This window comes from Falco punctatus (genome assembly GCF_963210335.1).
Source record: "Falco punctatus genome assembly, chromosome: 3".
NCBI classification, from domain to species: Eukaryota; Metazoa; Chordata; class Aves; order Falconiformes; family Falconidae; genus Falco; species Falco punctatus.
Window position 1 is genome coordinate 103,203,110 of NC_137582.1, and position 21,547 is coordinate 103,224,656.

The following is a 21,547-nucleotide window of genomic DNA, read 5'->3' on the forward strand; positions in this document are numbered from 1 at the left end:
AGTAGGTCTCTACAGTTCACACAATGAGCTGCGAGCTGACCGTTCCCACTTAAGAATGGGACCATGGTGTTACAACACACAACTCTGTGAAAGCATGACCTCAGCAGAACTAGTAGCCAAAAAAAGATAATGTTCAGAATAATTATGAAAGGAACATCATTTTGCTATCACATATGCTTGACTGGGCACTTGCATTGTGAATGGCGCATAAAGTTCAGCTCCCATTCCAAAGAAAATGTAAGAACTAGAGAAACGTACACAGTAGGGTAACAAATATGATCAAAAGCATACACCTGTTTTTACACAAGGAATGAGTACATAGAATAGGAACTGGCTTGGAGAAAAACCCAGAAAGCTGAGGGGAATATGACAGAGGTCCAAAAGAGGAGGCAAATAGGTAACAATCATTTGTCAGCTTTTTCAGTACAAGAATTAGGATGCATCTCATAAACCAGGAAGAACTAGATGAAACAAATTATGAAGGCTCGAAGAAAAGAAATCCCTTGCAAATCCCACCAAAAAAAAACCAAACACAAAAGGGAGGGGTTTTAGGCACACATCTTAACATGTGAAACTTCTTGTCATATGTTATAGCTCATGATAAAAGTTTCCGACTCTTTTTTTTTTTCAACATGTATTTAAGATCCATGGAAGAAAAAGAAACCAACCACCCGAGACAAAGCCAACCCCCCCCCCCAAAACCATTAAGAGCTAGTTAAGAAACTCATACTCAAGGGGTCTGTAGTCTGAAGCAGAGAACAGATTCTGGGAGAATATAAATGGGAAATAAAATTAACTCCTCTGCCTTTTCTCATACTCTTCCCCAGACATATCTGTTGGTCACTGAATATCCAACACCGTTAAAAGCAGACTGAGAGCACCTGCAGAGCTGGAATCCAGGAAACAGGAGCCACTTAGAGTCACTTCCACCGTGCTTCAACTGCAGAACTACAGCATGCTAATGCAGATCCATTTGTTTTGCTGCTGTTGCTTCACCCCTGCTGCCTACTGGCTTCTCTCAGAACTTTTCCCCTCCTTCATCCCCCAGAGCTCCCACCAGCAAATTCTTCTTCCAGAAAGGAAGCTCCCTAGTATCAAGCACCCTAAAACACAGGGGATGTGAGGCACGTCAGTGACTTTGTTTTCACCTTGGCTGAAAAATGGCATACTAAGAACACGCTTCACAGGGGACTTTCACTGGCTGAGACAGACACAGTTCAGTATTGACTTCAATAATGGAACCCTCCAGCATATGCAAGAACTAAACAGGTATTATATATAGGGATGCAAACTTTTGTATTTTCTGATAAACTCTGCATTCAGATCCTCTGGGTCTTCATATGTACCTCAGATTTCATGACTTAAGGAGCAGGCACTGTGTAAAGATACAATTGCTGCTTTAATACTTACTTTTTCTTTGTCCTCCAACAATGCATGATTTTTGGAGGTCAACACAATGCATTTCCATGCAGTTTTCTAGCAATCCACTGTGTCCACAGGTACAAATCTTGTAACATCCAACATCACCAGCTGAGGATGGAACCTGAATAAGTGTACCTTGACGGACAATAAAATCTGAGGCTTCTCCCAGTTTGCAACCTATATAACAACGAGAAATTTTAGCTCGTATTTAGTAAATACTTTGGCAAGTGCCACTATCGAAACTACTACTCTGACTCGTGAAACTGCTAAGGTGTTCCTAAAGCAGCCTTGCTCTTGCCCTTTAGACAAATACACTCATTTCATAGAGGCAACAAGTAGCAGAAATAGAAGATGTTCTGAAGTACCTGTAGAAATGTCATTTAAGACAAAAAGACTGGTAATTCCAACAATTCTCAAGTAATTTCATTTTCCACAGTTCGACAGTAGTACAAAATGTATGCAATACGACAAATACCACATATGCTTCACTCTCTCCAATACCGAATCTTAATTAAAGGGTCTCACAAGCAAAGCGTAGTCATTTCCTCTCTCTCACGTATTTTGGTGTCTTCCTTCCCTACTTGTACATATTATGTGAACACTGAAGGATTCACATAGGTAGATGTGAGGAGGGGAGAAAGGGAGAAAAAGCAGGAAAACTGGTTTTAAAAAAAAAGAAATAGAAGGAAAATTGTTTTTAAAATCACAAATAAAAAATAATAAAACAAACAGCAGATTAAAATTACCCTAGAAATTATGAACTTCAACAATTCCCCCAAAGCTCTCAACCAATAAAAAGACTGAATTCAAACATAAAAGTCACTTTACAACCTTTAGAGGAAGTAAACTGTCTCTTAAAAAGTTCTGGGTGAGCTTGTTTTCAGATCGCTTTGAATGACTTCTGCAGCAAGTGAAGACAATACCACCTCTACAGCAATAATGCTCAGCTTTTCAGAAAAACAAAAATATGTTGTAAGGGTCACAGAAACCTAACAATGTCCCTAGGCTCACAAAAAGAACAAGCTGAGGTCTGTCCTCACTTTTAGAAAAGCATGACTGTAGCAGATGTATGAGTGAAGCAAAACCCAGTTTTCCTTTTTGTAATTAAAAATCACTGGAGAAATGGATCAGACACAGAACCACTGGAACAAAAGATGCTCAGGGAACAGATGCAAGACAGTTATGGCAATTCTATCACTTCCTTTAGAAAGGAGGCTGCTTCATGCAATTCAGTTTAAAAATCAGCGCCACTCTCACCTGCTCAGTCTCTCTCAACACATGTGTTCAAGCTGTCACCAAACACAAGCTTTCCTCTTTGCTTCAAGAACCATAGGTGCTATCTCCAGTCACTGAGCGATACACTTTGCGACAAAGGAAGGGGAAAAACTGAGGCACGCACTACTACTAGCTGAGGTAGAACAACGAAGGGGCTGTAGAAGTTGGGACATCCTACAGTCTCCCACCTCCTCATGTGGATTTGACCCTTGTTACCCACACCATCCAAGCCTGCCATTCCAAAGTGAGATAGCTGAAACTCACTGCACATGAGGCTCTCTCCCCAGTCAGCTCGCATTTATGGTGGTGCGGGAATTAGACAATGCCTGTGTTCTAAAATGGCAGTTCCCAAATGGTCACCAATGCCTTTCTAGCGAGGTGCATCTACATTACAGGTATCGCTCAATGGAGCAGCAGCAGAAGTGCACACAGCCGTTACTGCTGCACCTCCAGACGTCATCTTTAATGAGAGGCAGTACCATGGGTCTCGTGGAAGTGCAAGGCAGCACAAGAAGCATTATTTGTATTTTTGTTGTTTCCCAAAGTCAGCATCGCTTTCCACCAAACTGCAAGTCTACATGCAGATTTGGGAGAGACACAGAGCTAACCAGCCTTGTGGTTCTGCCTTTTGCCAGCCAGAGAACTCACAGCACTGCCAGTCATTAAAGATTAAGTGCTGAGATGCTGCATCAGTGCTGCAAGCTCAAGTAGTAGAGAGAAGAAAGGAGAGGGCAATAAATTACGCGCCATGCCACTTCCTTCCCAAGCCCCAAACCTGGGCACTCCAGACCCAGTGAAGCAGGAACAGTGAAGACCTTAAGAAAAAGTCTGGGTATTAATTTACTCAGACCAGAGCTAGTTACCCAGGAGCTGCTGGAGGCAGTCCGAGAAGTTGACCTGCCTGTGGAGAAGGCTTTAGGACAATTCCATGTAAGATACCACCTCAAACTTTAATATAGCACCAGAATTGCTGCCCACGCAAATGTACATCCCAGGGCACCCTGCTTCTGATCAGACCCTCAGAGCTCTCAGAATGACCTCCCAAGACCAACAGTCTGATTTCCATTAACATCAAAGCCTGACATAATGTCCATTTAATTCACCAGTATGGAAAGTAACGCAGATATGGCTAATAATATATGGAAATACAGGGCAATACATGTCACAGCGTCCGCAGCAACAGTGAGCTGCACTGTATTTACAGTACTGCACGCTTGTAATTCTAAATAGCAGGCAAGCTGCTTTGAGGCCATGTACGGGCATTTATTTCTTCTGAAGCAAAATAAGTAATGCATCTTCTAATAAGATGTTATGTTTCAGTGGACAATAAAACCAGAAACACAGCAAGAAATGAAAAGAGGTAGAAGGTAGGCTACAGATTTTGAAAACACAAGATAACTGCAGTAATAATTCTTCTGGGATATCAGCAACTAACTTTAGAACTTTCAACAAAATTTCAGTGCTGTTATCTTTACCAGCAAAACTCAGGTAAACCGAAATCCAAACCCCTTACCTGGCACACACAAGTACGGAAGACACACTTCTCCAGACTGGCAGCCTTTTCTGTTTACTTCACATAACTGATTAGCTGCACATGGATTCGGATTACACGGATGTGTAACATCTTCTACAATGTTACCTAAAGAACTTGGGCCTGAGAACAGAACATACAGCATTTACATTGACTTAAATGAGGTTTATTTTTCTTCAACAAAACACAGCATTTCTTACATCCAGTGAAATCATATTTTTGATGGTTCTGTGAAAAATATGTATTTTTTTAAAACTACACTTGTAGAAGCTTCACATGGCAAGATACTAACTGATTTCAAAAGTTTATAGTCCTCAATCCTAGAAATGACAGCCCAAATGATTCTTCACAAGCAAAATATAGGTCCTCTACCTTGTGTTCAAAATAATTTTCTCTATATGACAAAAATACAAACTGACAATGACCAGCAGTTTAATCAAGACAAGTCCCATAGTCAACGATTAACAAATTGCAGGTTTAAAGTACACTTACTGTTTAACCAAGTTCGCTATCATCAATAAACTTTTGTTTTCCCTTTAACTCACTAGTAAAGTTCTCCTGTTACAAGACTAGGGAACGGGAAGGCAACATGGAAAAGCAGCAGCTAAAAGGAAAGCACCACCCAAAGCTTCAATACATCGTCCCTCTGGGATCAATTTATTTGTTGAAGCACACTTTCAGTTGCAGCTCTTACTAACCAAAAATCTACTGTTTTCAAAGTTCCTGGGATTCCAAGAAAGAAGTATCAAAGTTTAATTCAGAATAAGGTCTAAAATGGATAAATCCCATAAAAGCTAAAAAGGTCTAAATGCTAGAACAGGAAGAAGTAATAGGGTAGAGCAGATTTGGAAAATAATGTCAAAAAATGCATTTAAATGAAATCTAGAACCAAGATGAAATTTTGCTAATACAATTGTGTTCCACTCTAAGGGATAAGACATGCTAGAAGAAAGCAGAATCACAAAAATGTAGTTCTTCCATATGCCTGCTAAATTAATGTTCTACTGCCCCAAGAGTTCGTTTTAGTTTTGGTTACTCTAATTGCACGGTTAAAGAATAGAGATTTTGCATCAGGCAAAAGTTTAATTTTGTACATCAAGAAGTCATGCTATAAATCATGCTGTTGTTTAAGTGACATTTGAGATTAGTCCTCCCAAGCATGACCAGCTTCTGTCCTGTAAATAAATGGTGCTAGCGATCTTATTGTCATAGTACTTTTTTTGGCATGCGAGATGACTACTTGAAGAACAGAGTTTTCTTAAAGTAAGACTAACTAGTCTATTTTCAAATATGTAAAAATCACTGAAATTCAACAAGCCAGATTATGAGATGATGCAGACGAGCGTACTTGTCCTGAATATACAGTCCCCAAAATAGAAGTGTGGTGAGTTAGCCTTGGCTGACAAACTCCCACTCAGTGCCCCCACCCCAGATGGGGGTGGAGAACAGGTGGAACAGAAACAGAAGAGCTCACGAGCTGAGATAAAGACAGGGAGACTGCATTAAGAATTACCACTGTGGGCAAAACTCATTTGACCTGGGGAAAACTAACTAAATTTACTGCCAGTTAAAATAAGCATCTAATTACAGATGCAGGTAACGGGAACTAAAAGACAAACATTAAAGCAACTTCTTTCTTCTCCAGGCTCACCATCATCCAGCCATCTCTGCCCCTGTCCCAAGTGACGCAGCAGTGATTGGCAAGGGGGGACTGATGGTGACTGTGGTCAGTACACAGGAGTTTCTCTCTGCTGCTCACTCCTTCTTACCCGCTGCCCTGCTCCAGCATGGGCTCTCCATGGGAGCAGCTTCCTTCTGGGTACGCCCACCTGCCGTAGCACGAGGTCCCCCACAGCCTGCCTCGTGGCCACCTTCTCCGCCATGCAGCACCTCTGCTCCTCCGACCTTGTGCCACCTCTGTTGTTTTTCACTCTTCCTGATCCCTCCTACACCCACCTGGCATTTTTTGCTCTTTCTTCAACACATTCTCACAGAGGCACCACAAACTTTGCGAAGCAGCTCAGCTCTGCCCTGTAGCAGGCCCATGCAGGGCTGGCTGCGCCTGGCACACCGCAGCCCCTGCAGCCTCCGCTGCTACCAAAGCAACCTGGCCACGTACACCCAGTGCAAGAAGGAATAAGTGTCATGAACTATAGTGATGTGAACAATCCAGTTCTCTCTAATACCCTAAATAAAATGTCTCAAATTCAATACAACTTCTTTAAAAGAAATAATGACAATTATTAAAAGCGATGATAAGCATTCCAAGTACCTTGTTTCTTCGCATAGGCATGTTGATACTTACTCAGGTATGTATCTAATGGGATGCAGTTCTCCAAGTCATCTGTTGGAGATAAGAGCTCACAAATACTTTCAGCTGAGTGGCCTTCAGGGAATTTATTATGATCTCCACATTTCTTCAGTATTTCCACACAATCCGATCTTCAGATAAATAAAGAAACAGAACTTCATGAACACTACTTCAAGAAAAAAGGTCCTGTATGAAAAAGGCTTCTTTCCATGTTCTTCCCTTCACTGAATCCATGATTTTCCTCTTCTGCCTCACAACAGAGTGTTTATTTATAGATATATATAAATCAGGGGGAGGAACAAATGTGTGACACAAAGACAAGAACTATTGCTTACAATACTCTTACACTTTGGGCTTGGCAAACTTCATTTTCTGTGGCATCATACGCATGTATCTCTCAAGACCAAACATTTCCTTGATTTACTAACATCTAATATGGGTTGAACTCTATCTCACTACCTGTACTAAATTAGCTGGTCTCTTTTCTACCCAATCACTTAGTTTCAAAATCTATTTTTTTTAAAAGATAAACTTAATTTTTTTCCCAGAACTTTCTGTCAGCTGAAAATCTGCAGTAGGTCCCAACACAAAAAAAGAGGAAAGGTTTTGTAGACACCACAGAGTGCCCAAAAACCTCCAACAATAAATCAGCTTTACAACGGAAGCATATACATCCATCTCGTTAACAGACAAGCACCTTCCCATCCCAGTGATGGAGATTCAAGCAACGGCAACTACACAAGCTCACATTCTTTTGTGCTTGCCTTGCCATGCTTTCCTAATGTAAGTCAAACAGCCCTACAGCAGTCTTCTAGTTCTCATTAAAATCCTTAGGCTGAAGTTCTGAACTCTGTCCCCCCAGCCCCCCCAAGTACTTACTTGCAGATAATACTTCCTCTAGATTTGCTGTGGCAAGGTTTAATCTGCAGTGAGCAGGCAATTGCCTTCCACATTTCTGGCTGGCATTTTTTAATGTCAAGCACGGGAATATTTATAAATGGCATCTTAATACTGCCTTTTTCCCACAGCTTCATGTCATTCATGGCTCCCTGGTCTGACTGAGTATTGCAGCTCCTAAAAAGTTCTGTTGGTCTTAAAAAGAAAGTTAAGATATGGCATGTATACAAGAAAATAAACCACCACACATCTCTTCTTTCACCATATGAATTCTACAGCCTTGATATAGCTTGATTTTTTTGTGGTATAAAAGAAACAAAACCCTTCCACAGCTAAGCAAGATCGAAATCAACTTGAATTCTGTCTTTAAGGAAAACAAGCTTTTAGAGATTCAAGACTGAAACTCCCTTCTCATCTCTACCTCTTAGACCAAATATCACTTAATTTTTTTTAACCTGAAGAAAGGTGACTTAAAAGCAAATATCTTAGGTATCCAGAATATCTCTATGAATGTTTCCTGGTAAATCACTAATGCAAGCTGATTTATAATTTACATTTGCCCAGGCTGCATCTATCACATACGTAATTCTGCTACTTACGTAACACTCACACCACTGTATACTATCTGAAAGACAAGCCAGAGATCTTTAATAGCTAACAAAATTTTTAAATGTTTTCTTTTGAAACCAATTATTTAATTTGTAACCTTGCAATTACTAATTCAGACACCACTTTTAAATCATGAATTTTGCCCTAAAAAGTATAAAACTACAGAAATATCTGAAAGAAAAGGAATTTTGAAAAAGGGGTAATATATAAATTTAACAAGCGTCTTTACATGATTTATAATACACAGTGTTCCAGTAATCATAGCTCACTTATCTATACGGTAAGACAGAGCAATATGCTGCTAATACATTATGACATTTTACAAGTTCATGGGTTTGCTTTTATTCTTGTAAGTTTTGTTATGTCTGTTGTTAAATACATTTCTAGAAGTTTATTCTAAAGAAAAAATTTCATTTTTAAATTATGTAAAAAAATATGTGCAGAAAGACAGCTACATACAATCTCAAAATAAGCCTGAAAAACATTTTACTTTATTTTTTTAAATCAAAGCATAGGAATTCCTTTATAAAATATTCAGTGTCTCTCTCCTACCTGTTATTAAAATTAGTGCAGTAAGTAAGATTTCTACAGCCCAGCTGACAAGGTTCTCGTACATCTGCTAAACAGGTCAACATGGAAACTTCAACTGCATTATACTCACAAAAGCGATCAAATTCTTGCCAGCTCTGTGAATTGCCCCAGCTCGTGCTATAAAGTTTAGTGCAGAGCTCTCTAAACAAAAAAAAAAAAAAAAATTGACAAAGAACATAAAATTAAAAGAACAGCAGTCATCCAGCTAAAGCAGAGCCTATCGTTTCCCCGCTGATCACAACAGCCTATGCTCGCTGTAGAAAACTCTGTTAGTGATACTGAAAGACTTCAGAATATAAAACTGCAGTATCGAATAAAAATGTGATAGCTGGAAACCTGAACTAATGACTTTAAGGTGCAAACTATCCCAGCTAGTTTTACTTGTAATAAATCTAGTTTGATATGATAATGAACAACTTCTAATTCCCCATCCTTCAACTTCACATCACTCCTCCTCCTCCTCCAGAAACAACTGGCAAGCAAAATACATTTCTTCTCTTGCCCTGATGTTTGAAACAGGCACACTGGTTTTTTGCTTGTGTTTGAGCTGTTTCCTGGTGTCAGTGATACCCAAGCCACTTTGATCACAGCAACATCCTACAAACTACAACTGTTCCCACCCCAGCTGAAGGTACGGAATTTTGCTGTGGTATTAAAGTCTACTGCACATTGAAAACATGAGAGAAGGATCCATTTTTAGAACTCATTGTTAAAGCAAGCAGCTAAAAGATATTGTATCAACTGCTTTGTGCTTCGATGTTCTAAAAAAATAACAACTCCAGCGCTCTACTACTAAACGCATTGTAAGATCCTGCTGCATATTGTTTTGTTATGGGAGGGTTTGATAGAAAAGGAAGCGACAGCTCAGAAATCAATGTTTGCAACTTATTTTGACATATTGATGCACTTAAAATGCAACAACAATCTATTTCTAAAGTGGACAGAAAATTGCTCGACACTAAAAATGCTCCAAGTCAGTTATTTGCAAGTGTGCAACTATTTGCTGCAAACCTTTTTTTTTTTTTTTTTAACGTCAGAATAGTTAGTTCCATTATTTAATTATTAACTAAATAATCTAAGCTATTTTTCACTGACAAAAATCTGAACAGCACCTAGTAAGGAACAAGCAGCAACCAGGTACTTGAGAGCTTGTGCAGTTTGCTGGCTCCTTGGCTCCCTTCAGCACCTGGTTAAGGGCTCTGCATCTTGCTGCAGTATCTGCTGTCACAGCCACATGCAAGGTACAGGTTTCAGTAATTACTGTGTCTCCTATAAATAGCCAGTGCTAAATGTGAGAAGTGATTCCTCTTCTACAGCTACTTTTTAAGATACAAAGTAAGTATTGGACAGAATGGGACACCCACGTGACTACCTAAACCTTTACTTTTCCTAAGAATTCACAGAACTCTGTTTGATGTACACGGCAGAATTCAGGCAAAGACTTGATATGAGATAAATTCTGAAGCATTTTTACAAGTGGCCATGAGGGCAGGGAGATACTGACCTACACGTGGAAGAATTTGCTTTAGAACAGCAATGGAGCTTAGCTCCATCGAGGCCTGTTGAAGGCGGAGGGTGCACAGTGACTCCTGGGTGAACAGACCTTGAACTCTCAAGAAAGCATTGCCAAAGCGGGTCCTGGGGGAGAGGCATTGTTTTACAACCCTCTATAAGTCCATCAACAATTTCAAGCTCTGTTTTCATTGACATCAGAATTCGTTTACAAGCAGTCTGACATGCATAGTCTTCTGCTCTATCACAGCAATATAAACCTGTCAAAAAATTAAAAATAATCAATGATCAAGCATACAACAACCACCAAGATGCATGATGTAACAGCCCTCGGAGAAAAAGTCCTATAAGAAGGCTTTCCTCGCCCCGTCCCAGATAATCTCACAGAAAATTGCTGCTTTTAAATGCTAAGAGATTCAACTCTGGAAAAACACAACAGTGTTATGTGGAATCAAAAACATAAATAAAAATCAATAATGCACCTACAAACTAAAGTTATCATTTTATAAACTCATATAATCAAAATTATAATATAGAAATACATTAATACAATTTATAAAGACTCATACAATAACACATTTTATATAAAAAGTGCATACAATCCTCAAACATTTTCAGTATTTTTCACAACTTTCAGCAAAGAAGAATTTTTTATACTTACTATCTGTAGGATTTCTCATTGGATATGACTGTGTATAGTTGTTAACACAGTGTATAAGCTGAGGGCTAATAGATGCACAGTAATTTTCAACTGCTTTAATTTGTGAAGGACCAGGAGAAGAGTCTGTCCGAAAAATTGCTTGACAATATTCCCGACAGTTTGTGTGATGACCTGCATAACTGCAACAGAGTGACCCCACTGGGGAAACAAACAAACAACAGAAAATCTATGGGTTCCCAAACAGAGAAACGAAGAAATGAGCCATGTCTGTACCACAATGATGCTCAAGGTATTACTGTGGAAAAAGAAAGGAAGAAATTCTTCTATGCTCTATTAAAATAATCTCCATCTACAGAATGAGTAGGAGGATCTGTAATTAGCCAAATTACATTTTTTGTTTGGCTGGAGAAAAAAGTCCCTACAGCCATCCTGAACTCAAGTTCAAGACACAAGCAAGACAGCTGAATTTTATCATCAGCTATTTTGTTCTTATTTAGGGTAGCCAGACAGAATTATTAGACAAGTATTATTAGTAAACAAACAAATAGAGTAGAATCCTAAAACTCATTCAAAAAAATACACAGATGGCATCATGTTTCACCCATTTTTCATATTTTATTAAATACACAGTTCTTGAGGAATATTTTTACTAGAATTAATTCTGAGATGCTGATTTCATTTTATATAGACAGACATTGGGCACAAAACACTTGCATGATGCAAGACTTTATCCAGGCATTTAATTTTCTTACTTAACACTAATCAAATAAACAAAGCAGAAGGAAAAGATGAGCTTCTAGGTTATCATCAAAATAGAATAGAAAAAACAAATACAGATGAACAAATTAAAAACTAATATAAATTATACGAGTTGCCAAATCCCCTTATCACTGAGCAAGAAAATTCACTCTTGTGGTTTGTCCTATGGAACTGAATCCATGTGATCTGTGTATATGTACACCCACAGAATGCTTACATTTTAGAGATAAAAGCAAAGAACGATATAAAAGGAAAACAAAAAAGACAAGCTATTCATTACATACTTACTTTCATTTCTGTTAATACAACTAAAGAGAGCATTCTGAAATCAAAACAAAAAGAGTGTTACAAGCCAGAAAACTTCAAATAAATATTTGTGTCCGTTCATTTCTTCTAATGAGCTAGTAAGTCTAACTTGGTTATTATTTGTTCCAATTAGATTGGATTAAAACAAGAATACTATACAAAACCACCGAATGTAGCAAATTAAAAGATTAGAGGTCACCTGAGTTCTGTGTGCACTTGTACCAAAACAGACAAATATTCAAGCGAGCAAATAGGAAGACTTCCCTGGAATAACTTAGAAACAGCATGCTATAATAGGATGTCCCAAAATGTCATGTGTTTTTTTTTTAATGGCAGTAATTTTAGAGATTCTATGTGAAAAAAAGTCTGCACAGACGCAAATCTAAAATCTCAACTCAACAGCAATACACTTTGAAAGCTAAAGCATGCCACCAGCTCACTCAGACAGCAGCCAAAAGGTACAGCTGGGGGTACACAACATGCCAAGTGACAGAAGGGAAACGTACACCCTGCTGTTCTGTTTCAGAGGACTCTTAACGCACAGAGCGATCACAGAATGGTTTGTGTAGGAAGGGACCTTCCAAGGCCATCCAGCCCAGCCCCCCTGCCATGGGCAGGAACACCTTCAGCTGGATCGGGATGCTCAGAGCCCCGGCCAGGCTGGCCTTGGACGTTCCCAGGGATGGAGCACCCACAGCCTCTCTGGGCAACCTGTGCCACTGCCCCACCACACTCATCATCAAGGATTTCCTCCTCACATCCAGTCCGAATCTGCCGCCTTCTAGTTTAAAGCCATTCCCCCTTGTCCTATCGCTACAGCCCCTGCTAAAGTCTGTCCCGTCTCTCCTGTGAGCCCCCGTTACATGCTGGAAGGCTGCAGTGAGTGTCCCCAGAGCCTTCTCTTCCCCAGGCTGAGCCACCCCAGCTCTCCCAGCCTTCCCTCACGGCAGAGCTGCTGCAGCCCTCGGAGCATTTCTGTGCCTCCTCTGGACCCGCTACGACAGGTCCATGTCTGTCCTGTGCTGGGGCCTCCGCACTGCAGGGGGTCTCACCCGGGCAGAGGGGCACAGCCCCCTCCCTCAAGACTACTGAACTCTTGCCCAAAGCAACCATGGCCTCCCTCACACTGAAAAAGCACATTCCTTCTTAAAAAAATAGATATAAGCATATAAGCTTTCTGGAACTCTGTGAAAAGGTGAAGTCACGAGGCTGAAATTCCAAAAGGTAGTAGCCAGTTATCAAAGACTTTAAAATCACGGTTGTGAAAAAGAAGAGACATCTGAACCTTTTTCCACACCTGACCTCCAAACTTGTCAAAACAGCCATGATGAAAAGTGATCAAATATATTAACATAGTGACAAAACACAATCCTCATCTGCCTGAAGTTCCTGATCTCCGTAATTTCCCCTACCCCCACCATTAAATAAATCTGTATTTTACACAGCATATAGAGAAGAAATCAGAAATGCCATCATACTGATCCATGAACATAATGTGGGATTAAAATCTTGCTTCAGTACAGCAAAGTATCACGTGTGCTACTACCTCCACCTAAGGAAAGGAGGAGACCCCAAGACGCAGCCCCAACCCAAGCTCCGCAGCTCGCCGCATCCACCCGCGCTGGTCACCAGCTCTTACTGCCCTGCAGAGCAGTGGGTATCCCCAACAACCTGCCTGGTATTTTTGTGAAAATTTGTACTGCTGCAAACAGATGGAAGTGTTACATTTTTAAAGTAAAGAAAATATAAATGCACTAGGAATCACCTTGAGGTTTTAATGTTCTTTTTGTCTGATTGTTTGGTGTTGTCCTGGTCTAACCCTGGCCGGCAGCTGCGTACTGCACAGCCGCTCATTCACCCCCTGCAGCGGGATGGGGAGGAGACGCAGGAAAAAGGAAAAACTTCTGTGTTGTAAACATTGCGTTTGCATCTCTGCTAGGCAGCTTCAGTACACAGCTCACACCTCCTGCACCCTTCCCTGACCTTCAGAGGCATTGCAAAGCCTGACACCAGGACCAGCAAGCATTAGAGTCCCAAATTCGTATCCCACGGGAGTGCTATGCACTGAGCACAAGCATTCCACCAGAGAACCAGAGAATTCTACAATCCCACTTCCCCTTGTTATTAATTTTTTCCCTCATGCAAGTTTTGTAAGTGCCCAAGTAAAGCGTGATTCTTTTAAAAATGTTTTTCTTCATTTTCATGGCTATCTTTATCCTCTTTTCTGGTGTTCATTTAAGAGCAAGCACTTCAGAACACAGATTCTCCCTCTGTGTGAATTACCATTCAAACGAATTACCACTCCTGCAGAGGCGGTTCTGATGAAAACCTGAAGAGCCAAAAGAATTATTTACTGTACCAGAAGATGGAAGACTCACATTTTAACTTAGATTTAAAAAGCTCAAGCCTTGAAGTTTCAGTTTCTATCATGCCATTAATGATTTTATTTTACGCTTTAATTTAAATCACAAGTTCCAACTTGCCAGTTAACTCTTTATGCCATGTAAATCATAGCGCCACAATCCTGTCTTCTACAGTTTCACAATTATATCATTTGGATAATATATTTCTGGATAGTGAAATATGTTAACAGTCAAAAGCAAGATTTAAGAGGACAGTTCCATTTACTGTTGTGAGCAGCATCACTTTCTTCTATTTAGTCTGAAATTACTTTAAACCATGGGTAAACCACGGCACTTGTGGCACTGAAACAATGACCCTAGGAGAATGAACACAAATCTAACTTGAAAAATGTTAGTCTGTTCTCCATGAATGCCAGCTACTTATAATTTTAGTGATCATGAATCAAAGCACAGGTCTACTGAGAACACCTCACACAAAAATTACATGTTTGCCTTACAAAAAACAAGGTCCAAAACCTCACGGAGTAACAATTCAGACATTTTGTTCTCATTCTTCTAATATCCTCTATGAAATTGTAGATCTTTTATCCCAAGGGCACAGATCCTGCATAATTTCTCTGAGACTGAGAAGGAATTTGCAGCAGCATTCCTCATCCCAGCAGCAAGTTTTCATCTGATTCACTTTAGATTTTCCCTCTTTACTACCCACAAAGCAAATCCTGTCACCCCTTCATCTGTGTAACAGGGATGAGGGACCAGAGAACTCATGAAAACAGAACATGTAGACAGAATCACTATCCCGTATCTGTAAAGAACAGATTTATACTGTTGACTAAAGGCTCATGTCATTTTTATAGCACCATACATCCTTCTCAATGAGTTCCAACAAATGGTTATCAGAAAGTCACTGTTTCAACGCAGCCACCTGGTTTCTTTGGGACCTTCCATGTATGAAACGAGAAACAACTGTCAGATAGGAACTGCCATATAAACATCGCTCTGACCCAAAACTGACTGTCTTCAGAAGCTGCTGAAATTAAGACTTCTCCACACCCACTCTGTACCACGCACTGGAACATGGCAAGCAAACCCACCAGGCAGAAAGCATCACTGTAACTATTAATGCTCAGGGATAGCAGGGGCTCCTGGAAAGGCTGAGGTCTGTCTGTCGGTTACACATAAGTACTTGACCTACTGTTAGCACAAACAATACTTAGAATCATGGTGTAATGCTGCTATAAACTCAGCTAGAAATTGCCATGTTATTTAGAAGTTTAATGTTAACACAGAAAGTTATTACAAAGCAGTTCAGAGATAACAGTGTCACCAGCCCTGTTAGCTTAGATTGCAGTTTGTAACCGCACAAAACCAGGAGAACGTTCAGAGGGTTATGGTGTCTACCAACATTCCTCCTCTAAAGGAGGACTCAAGCTGAGACAAAATCATCTTACAGCAATTTTACACACCAATTTTAAACAGGCAGGATGCCCGAACCAGGTAAGAAACCTTATTCTTTCTGTGCTTTGAAACTATAGTTCCACAGACCACTGAATCACCACAATAATGCTTCTGTGTCTGTTAAGAGCAGGTGGTCTTCTCTTTTTCACCTTGTTTTCAACTCTCTCTCCCTGTTCCCAGTTGTGTAGTCTTGTGTATGCCTTTACACCAGCTCTGGCACTAATTGTCTTCTCAGGGCCTGAGTTTTCTCAGTAACCCTGCTGAGAACTCCTTTTTCTCATCTCCTAGGAATTTAAAACGGTGATTTCAACAGGTGTAACACTAAGTTAGAACAGAACAGAATAATCTTTGAAGTATCACCTTTTAGGTGGACCTGCCAGAAGCCAGAGGCAGAGTAAGATAAGGAGCGGTATATTGGTCAGGTTAGCTATGGGAGGGAATCTGTGGCAGAAGGGCAGTTGCAGGAAGGCACAGAAAGCACAACAGCCGCCTGGAGTTGTGACAGCAACTCGCTGCGTCCCATGAACCTGCAGCACCTGTAGCCACCACAGAACACAGTGCTAGCGAGGGGCTGACTGATCTTTGTGTAGCTCTGGGTAACTGCTCGCTTTCCAAAAAGTACAGGTACACATGTGGGGAGCATAGCTACACAGATGTAAGAGAATCTTAAAAAAAATAAAATTAATGTGTAGCCACCTGCTCATAAATCAAGCCGATAACCGCATTAAAGAGTCTGTCTGATTTCAGTTACTAATCTTAACTTCATTACAGAACACAGGGTTAATGCCCATCTCCAGTACAGCAGCACTCATATTTAAGAAATCAGCAGCTTTTTGACCCACTCAAGCGTCCTTCTGAATCTGCTAGGGCACTGGCAGAAAAGAAAGAGAAAACAAAGCAAAAGATAAACCAGAGATATAGGCAAGGAAAAACAAAACCAAACAAATCCCATAAAAAACAGAAGAGCAGAAATTGATGTTCTCTTTAAAGGAAGAACTAAATCATCAAAATCTGGGAAAATGAGGATTAAAAGGCAATACTGTCTACACACACAGAGTCTGATAGGCCATTTTCAGCTTGTGAATAAACATGTTAAGTGAGCAAAGATGGCAATATTTGAATTTATAAAATACAAACATGATGATATTTTACTTATGCATTAATCTAATCTTTCAGACTCTTTTTTTTAAAACTAAATGTTGCTGGAATTGGTGATTAAAGCCAATATGACTATACACAGAAGGAATGGAAAGCGGCAGGCAGACACAGGCAACACAACTGTGTGTGCCTTCAAGAAAACAGTCACAAAGATCTTTTGATGTTACGGAAATTGAAAAAGGCAACTGAAGTTTATCCAGCACAAACATTGTCCAGTGTTCTTCATCAGAAGCTCCCTGAAGAAAGATTTTAGCCAGTACTGCAGGACCTAACTGGTTTCGCTCTTTTTGGAGCTCATCAGCTGCAGGTAACGGCTCAAAACCCAAAATGCATGCACACAAACAGAGCAGAACATTTGCTAAAGGAAGAAGTCTTCTGCATTAGAAGGCATGCTTGTGTATTACAAGCGCATTTTCTCTAAACGGCCACCGCCTGCACCTTGAATGAAAAGCGACAGTGAAGCTGTTCTTTCACACCAGAAATTAAGAGCATTTTGCTAAAAAATCAATTATTTTCCTTCCTAAAAATTATCATGATATCAGTATTCTGCTAGCTCTGGCAGAAAAATAAGTTTAGTACTGTTGTCTTGGGCAACCTAACCCTGTCAAATACTTGAATATAGGTCCTATCCAATTAAGGCCATCTTAATTTAGAAGCATTACATATAGTTAACAAATACACTAGGAAACAAAATGCTTCACTCCTTGCAATGAAAGTCCTGTTAATCTCTCCTTGAGTTCATTTAATCTTCCAATTTATCAACAGAAGATAAAGTCAGAAGGTAACATACTAAGGTTTAGTGGAATCAGCTGAAGTTTCAAATGATGGTGCACATCTGTTAAAAACTTTAAAAACTTGCAGTAATTAACAAGTAAGGCCAAGATTTTCCTCAATTATGTAAACCAGTAAAGAAGTGGGAACACTTGCACAGTAAGGTAGAACAAAATCACTGGAACTTAAATTCCGGCAGGATTGCTGAGTATTCTACCAGCTTTCTTTGAACAGAATAGAATTGAGACAAAAAGCACCAGCAGGCAAGATGAAAAAAATCCTGGCTACAACGTGGTCAGAGTCCACCCTGAATTTCTTTAGTAGTACTTCCACAGGCCACACATGGCCACGTGCCTTAGAGTTCACTAAAACTGTTTTGGAACCTTCTCCTAAACGATGGCCTAAACAGCTCCTTGAGTTATAATCTATTGCCTCCAAATAATCTGCACAAACAATTAGATAAGAAGTAAAAACTGCTGGCTGCATTTTTCAGAAGGGGTAACTAGTAGCCAGCACTCACTAAAACCTCAGCACAAAGCAGGATCATAAGACCCTAGGAGATAAACCAAGCCAGTACGGTAGCACAGCGCATATTTCTCTGAATCCCTACTGCAGCACTGGAAGCTGCAGGCACTGCATCTGAAGTTTCAGTTTTTAAAAACTGTAAGCAAACAAAGTCAGATTAAGCTAAAAAGTGTTCAAATCTGAGAGAGCAAAAATACCTTTGAACAGCCCCGAGACATCAGATGGCTTTACTACTGTGTGTCAAAAACAGTTTTAAGAGCAGAAGCTAAATAACTGGCAGATGTTACTAGTGCTCTGCTGCAGCAAAGCTCCCATAATACCAGTTAACTACAGAAGTCTGAATGTCTTTCTTAGTACATGAAATAAGACCTGGAGTTCTTAATGTGCAGAGAGGTGAACTCACAGAATACAGTGCAGAGGCTCAAGAGCTGCAATCTGACAGAAATGTTAGTAATACACTTTCCATGCACAGAAAAAAGAAGTGTGACCTTAAATGCAATAATAAAGCCTTTACAGCTTACTTCAAGCTTTATAAACTACTTTCAGTTACTCCTCCAAGCATGTAATCCATGTGTTCTTTTCAAAGAATGAACCTCAACTTTACACAAAACTTTTTAAAATAGGAAAATCAGAAAATCCTACATACAATCCATTCTCCACTTCTTTTTTTCTTCTTCCTTTGACTATTACCTACCTTCTTTTTAGAGGAAGATGAACAGGACAGCAGAAAGCTGGAAGAAGTAGTGAAAGATAAAGAGTTGAGACACATAGAACTAGAGAAAAATGAAGATGACAAAATGAGTATCTGAGAAGCAGATGGGGAAAAAGGACTACCAGAATAAAATCTTTTGGAAGAAGGCAAATAAAGTACGTTTCAGTGATACTCAAAAATACTCAGCAAGTTATGTTAAATTTTTAAATTTCTGTATGCAATGGTACTTGAAAATAAAAGTTTAAGAGGATACACAATCTTCAATGCACTGGTCAAAACCGAATAGTTTATGACAATATAAATAATTTCTAAAATGTGTAAAATTTCCAGATTAGAGGAATCACAAGCTTCATAAATATTTACAGTAACAGTAATTCAGAAACATATGCTCAGCAGAAAAAGCATTTTCAATTAGTCTTGTTAAAAGCTGACACATCAACGCTAAAGTTATTCTCCTACTGTACAACCTGAGACACCGCTTAGCAACTTCAAACTTGGTCACACCTCCTGCTTGGGGTTTGGGGGAGGGGGTTTCACTGCCTGAATCCTCTGCCCTGCCCTCAAAGACTTACCTCATTCTTCATGCTCACTAATTTAGTGGGAAGCTGAAAGGTAACTCCTGAAGTTGCCTCCCTAATCTCAAAAGATTACAGAGAAGTACTATGCACAGTTCAGTAAATTATTTTAAGAAGCTTGGGAAAATCCTCCTGGGAATCCTTATATGAATATGTAAGCAAGCTACGAAAGTTGGTGAGCTATGAGAGTGTTCACAAAAAGGTATTACATACTTTCATATTCTTAATTCAGCTAGGTTTTACTTACATGTCATATACTTATATATTCAATGCCTCAATAACAGGCTTGAGAGCTGATAAACAATCACTATGATCTATATTGTAAATTAGTTTTCAAATTGTATGTCATTTTTAGTGAATGAAGCATGAACTCTTAAAACACAATGCCAAACACAGAACATATGACATTGAATGTATGCAAATCACAGCCTGCTCCTGATCTTCTCTCACATCTTTCAGTTTAAACTAACCACTTCCTCAACTTCTTCCCCAGCCGATCCAACCAAATACAAAGTATGGTACCAGTCACAGACACAGAAGCTACTCACAGACTACAGAAGGAACAGGGCACATTCACCAAGGTAGCAAGAAAAAAAATTGTTTTTAAAAAAAGGAGAAAGAATGACTAGGGTGTGAAAAAGCACAGGTTCCCTCCAGAAGTATTTTTTGGAATCTCCTAACTTAGGGAAAACTTCCTGGACTTGTATATAACCAATGGTCTCAAGAGCATTATAAGTGCTATTTCTCATGAGTACCTGTAAGCCTAGACACATAGGAAAAACCACTGTCATACAAAATTCTGTAATAACTAACAATCTACTATGTCATAATTAATTTCTGTCCCTAACACAGTATCTGTATCTACTACTCCTAGTGCTCATTAAAAAAGTTCTCTTTCCTTCTTCACCTGCCAGAAGACTGATTCCTTCTTCCATCATTTTTCAACCTCTCATTCTCTTTTAGTGTTGCCCAGGCAGGAAGAGTTAAGGTTTTCTGTACATTCACAGCAAGATCACTCTTGAGTAAGAGGGACCCACTGCAAAATTCCAGAAAAAAACTGGAAAAACACAATCTAGAAAAACTAAATAAGATGACCATCACCATTTCGTAGTCATTCTTTAATCTCTTACCTTTCCTCTCCCGTTCTCCTTCAACCCATATTGGCCAACTTCCTATAGCAATGCAGAAATTCAGAAAAAAAGAAGGAAACAGACCAGCATAGTAGAGGAGAAGCTTACAGATGCTGACAGTATAGCATATCAGAGCGTGAGAGGAGACAGAACTACTTAAAATGAAATTTCATTTTTAGACAACAAGCTATGGTAACTACAACAGTCAAGGGTCTAGGAAAATATTCCGTAGATCGTTTAGATAAATGGACAGGGTGGGGGAGGAATTTTATGTTTTCTGGAAAAACAGGAAACCTGCTACGCTTCTGCCCAAATCAAGAGAACACAGAATTGCCTGATATCCTAAACTGTTGATTATGAGCAGAATTTATGCAGGACTACCTAACTCAGGGTAGGAGGAAATGAGATGAAAGGTGGGGATGAGGAATCTGGCTTTTAATTAAGAAACAGATTGAAAAAAAGGAAGTCCTAGCAGAGCAACATTTCTACAAATTGCGTTAAAAATAATACAGGTAAAGGCAGATTTCTGAGAACTTCCTGATGATTAAGAGCATAACAGTAAAAATAATTGCAAGCATTAACAGTATCACTGATGCTACAAAAAATTATTAATTTGAAATTATTTAAATTAGGATAGAATACTTAAAAGTTTATTCTTTCCTGAGTTTATTTCTTTAGGTCATTTTTAAGCTGACTCTCCCACTAAAGAAGCTGAAAGGTTTCTGACGGAACAAATTCTCAAAATGAATGTCAACTTTCATCAGAACTCCTATGAAACAAATGTTTTTGGAATCCATGTCTCCATTTTGAAAGCTGCATCTTTTTCATTCAAATTAAGATATATGCAAATCTAAAAAAAGGTCTTTTTTACAGACAACTATACTTCCACCAAAACTGTAGAGAGAGGTAAGCTACATTTGGATGAAAATGAGTATATCCAGAAATATGACTATAAGGAGACTGGACTTTCGCTTTTCTACA

General features: G+C 39.4%; 1 protein-coding gene across 2 annotated transcripts in view; it reads right to left on the minus strand.

Moving 5' to 3' along the window:
- RECK (reversion inducing cysteine rich protein with kazal motifs) overlaps window positions 1-21,547 on the minus strand; it is a 67,787-nt gene that overhangs the window by 18,905 nt on the left and 27,335 nt on the right. For both annotated transcript variants that reach the window (XR_013927183.1, XM_080381188.1), the window contains exons 7-14: window positions 11,857-11,890; window positions 10,810-11,007; window positions 10,141-10,408; window positions 8,598-8,777; window positions 7,419-7,631; window positions 6,534-6,670; window positions 4,211-4,351; window positions 1,411-1,599 (exon numbers count right to left, since the gene is read on the minus strand). Coding sequence is in view for 1 of the 2 variants with exons in the window: in XM_080381188.1 (XP_080237314.1) it covers window positions 1,411-1,599; window positions 4,211-4,351; window positions 6,534-6,670; window positions 7,419-7,631; window positions 8,598-8,777; window positions 10,141-10,408; window positions 10,810-11,007; window positions 11,857-11,890 (1,360 nt within the window). In the remaining variant the exon portion in view is untranslated. The remainder of the gene's footprint in view (window positions 1-1,410; window positions 1,600-4,210; window positions 4,352-6,533; window positions 6,671-7,418; window positions 7,632-8,597; window positions 8,778-10,140; window positions 10,409-10,809; window positions 11,008-11,856; window positions 11,891-21,547) is intronic.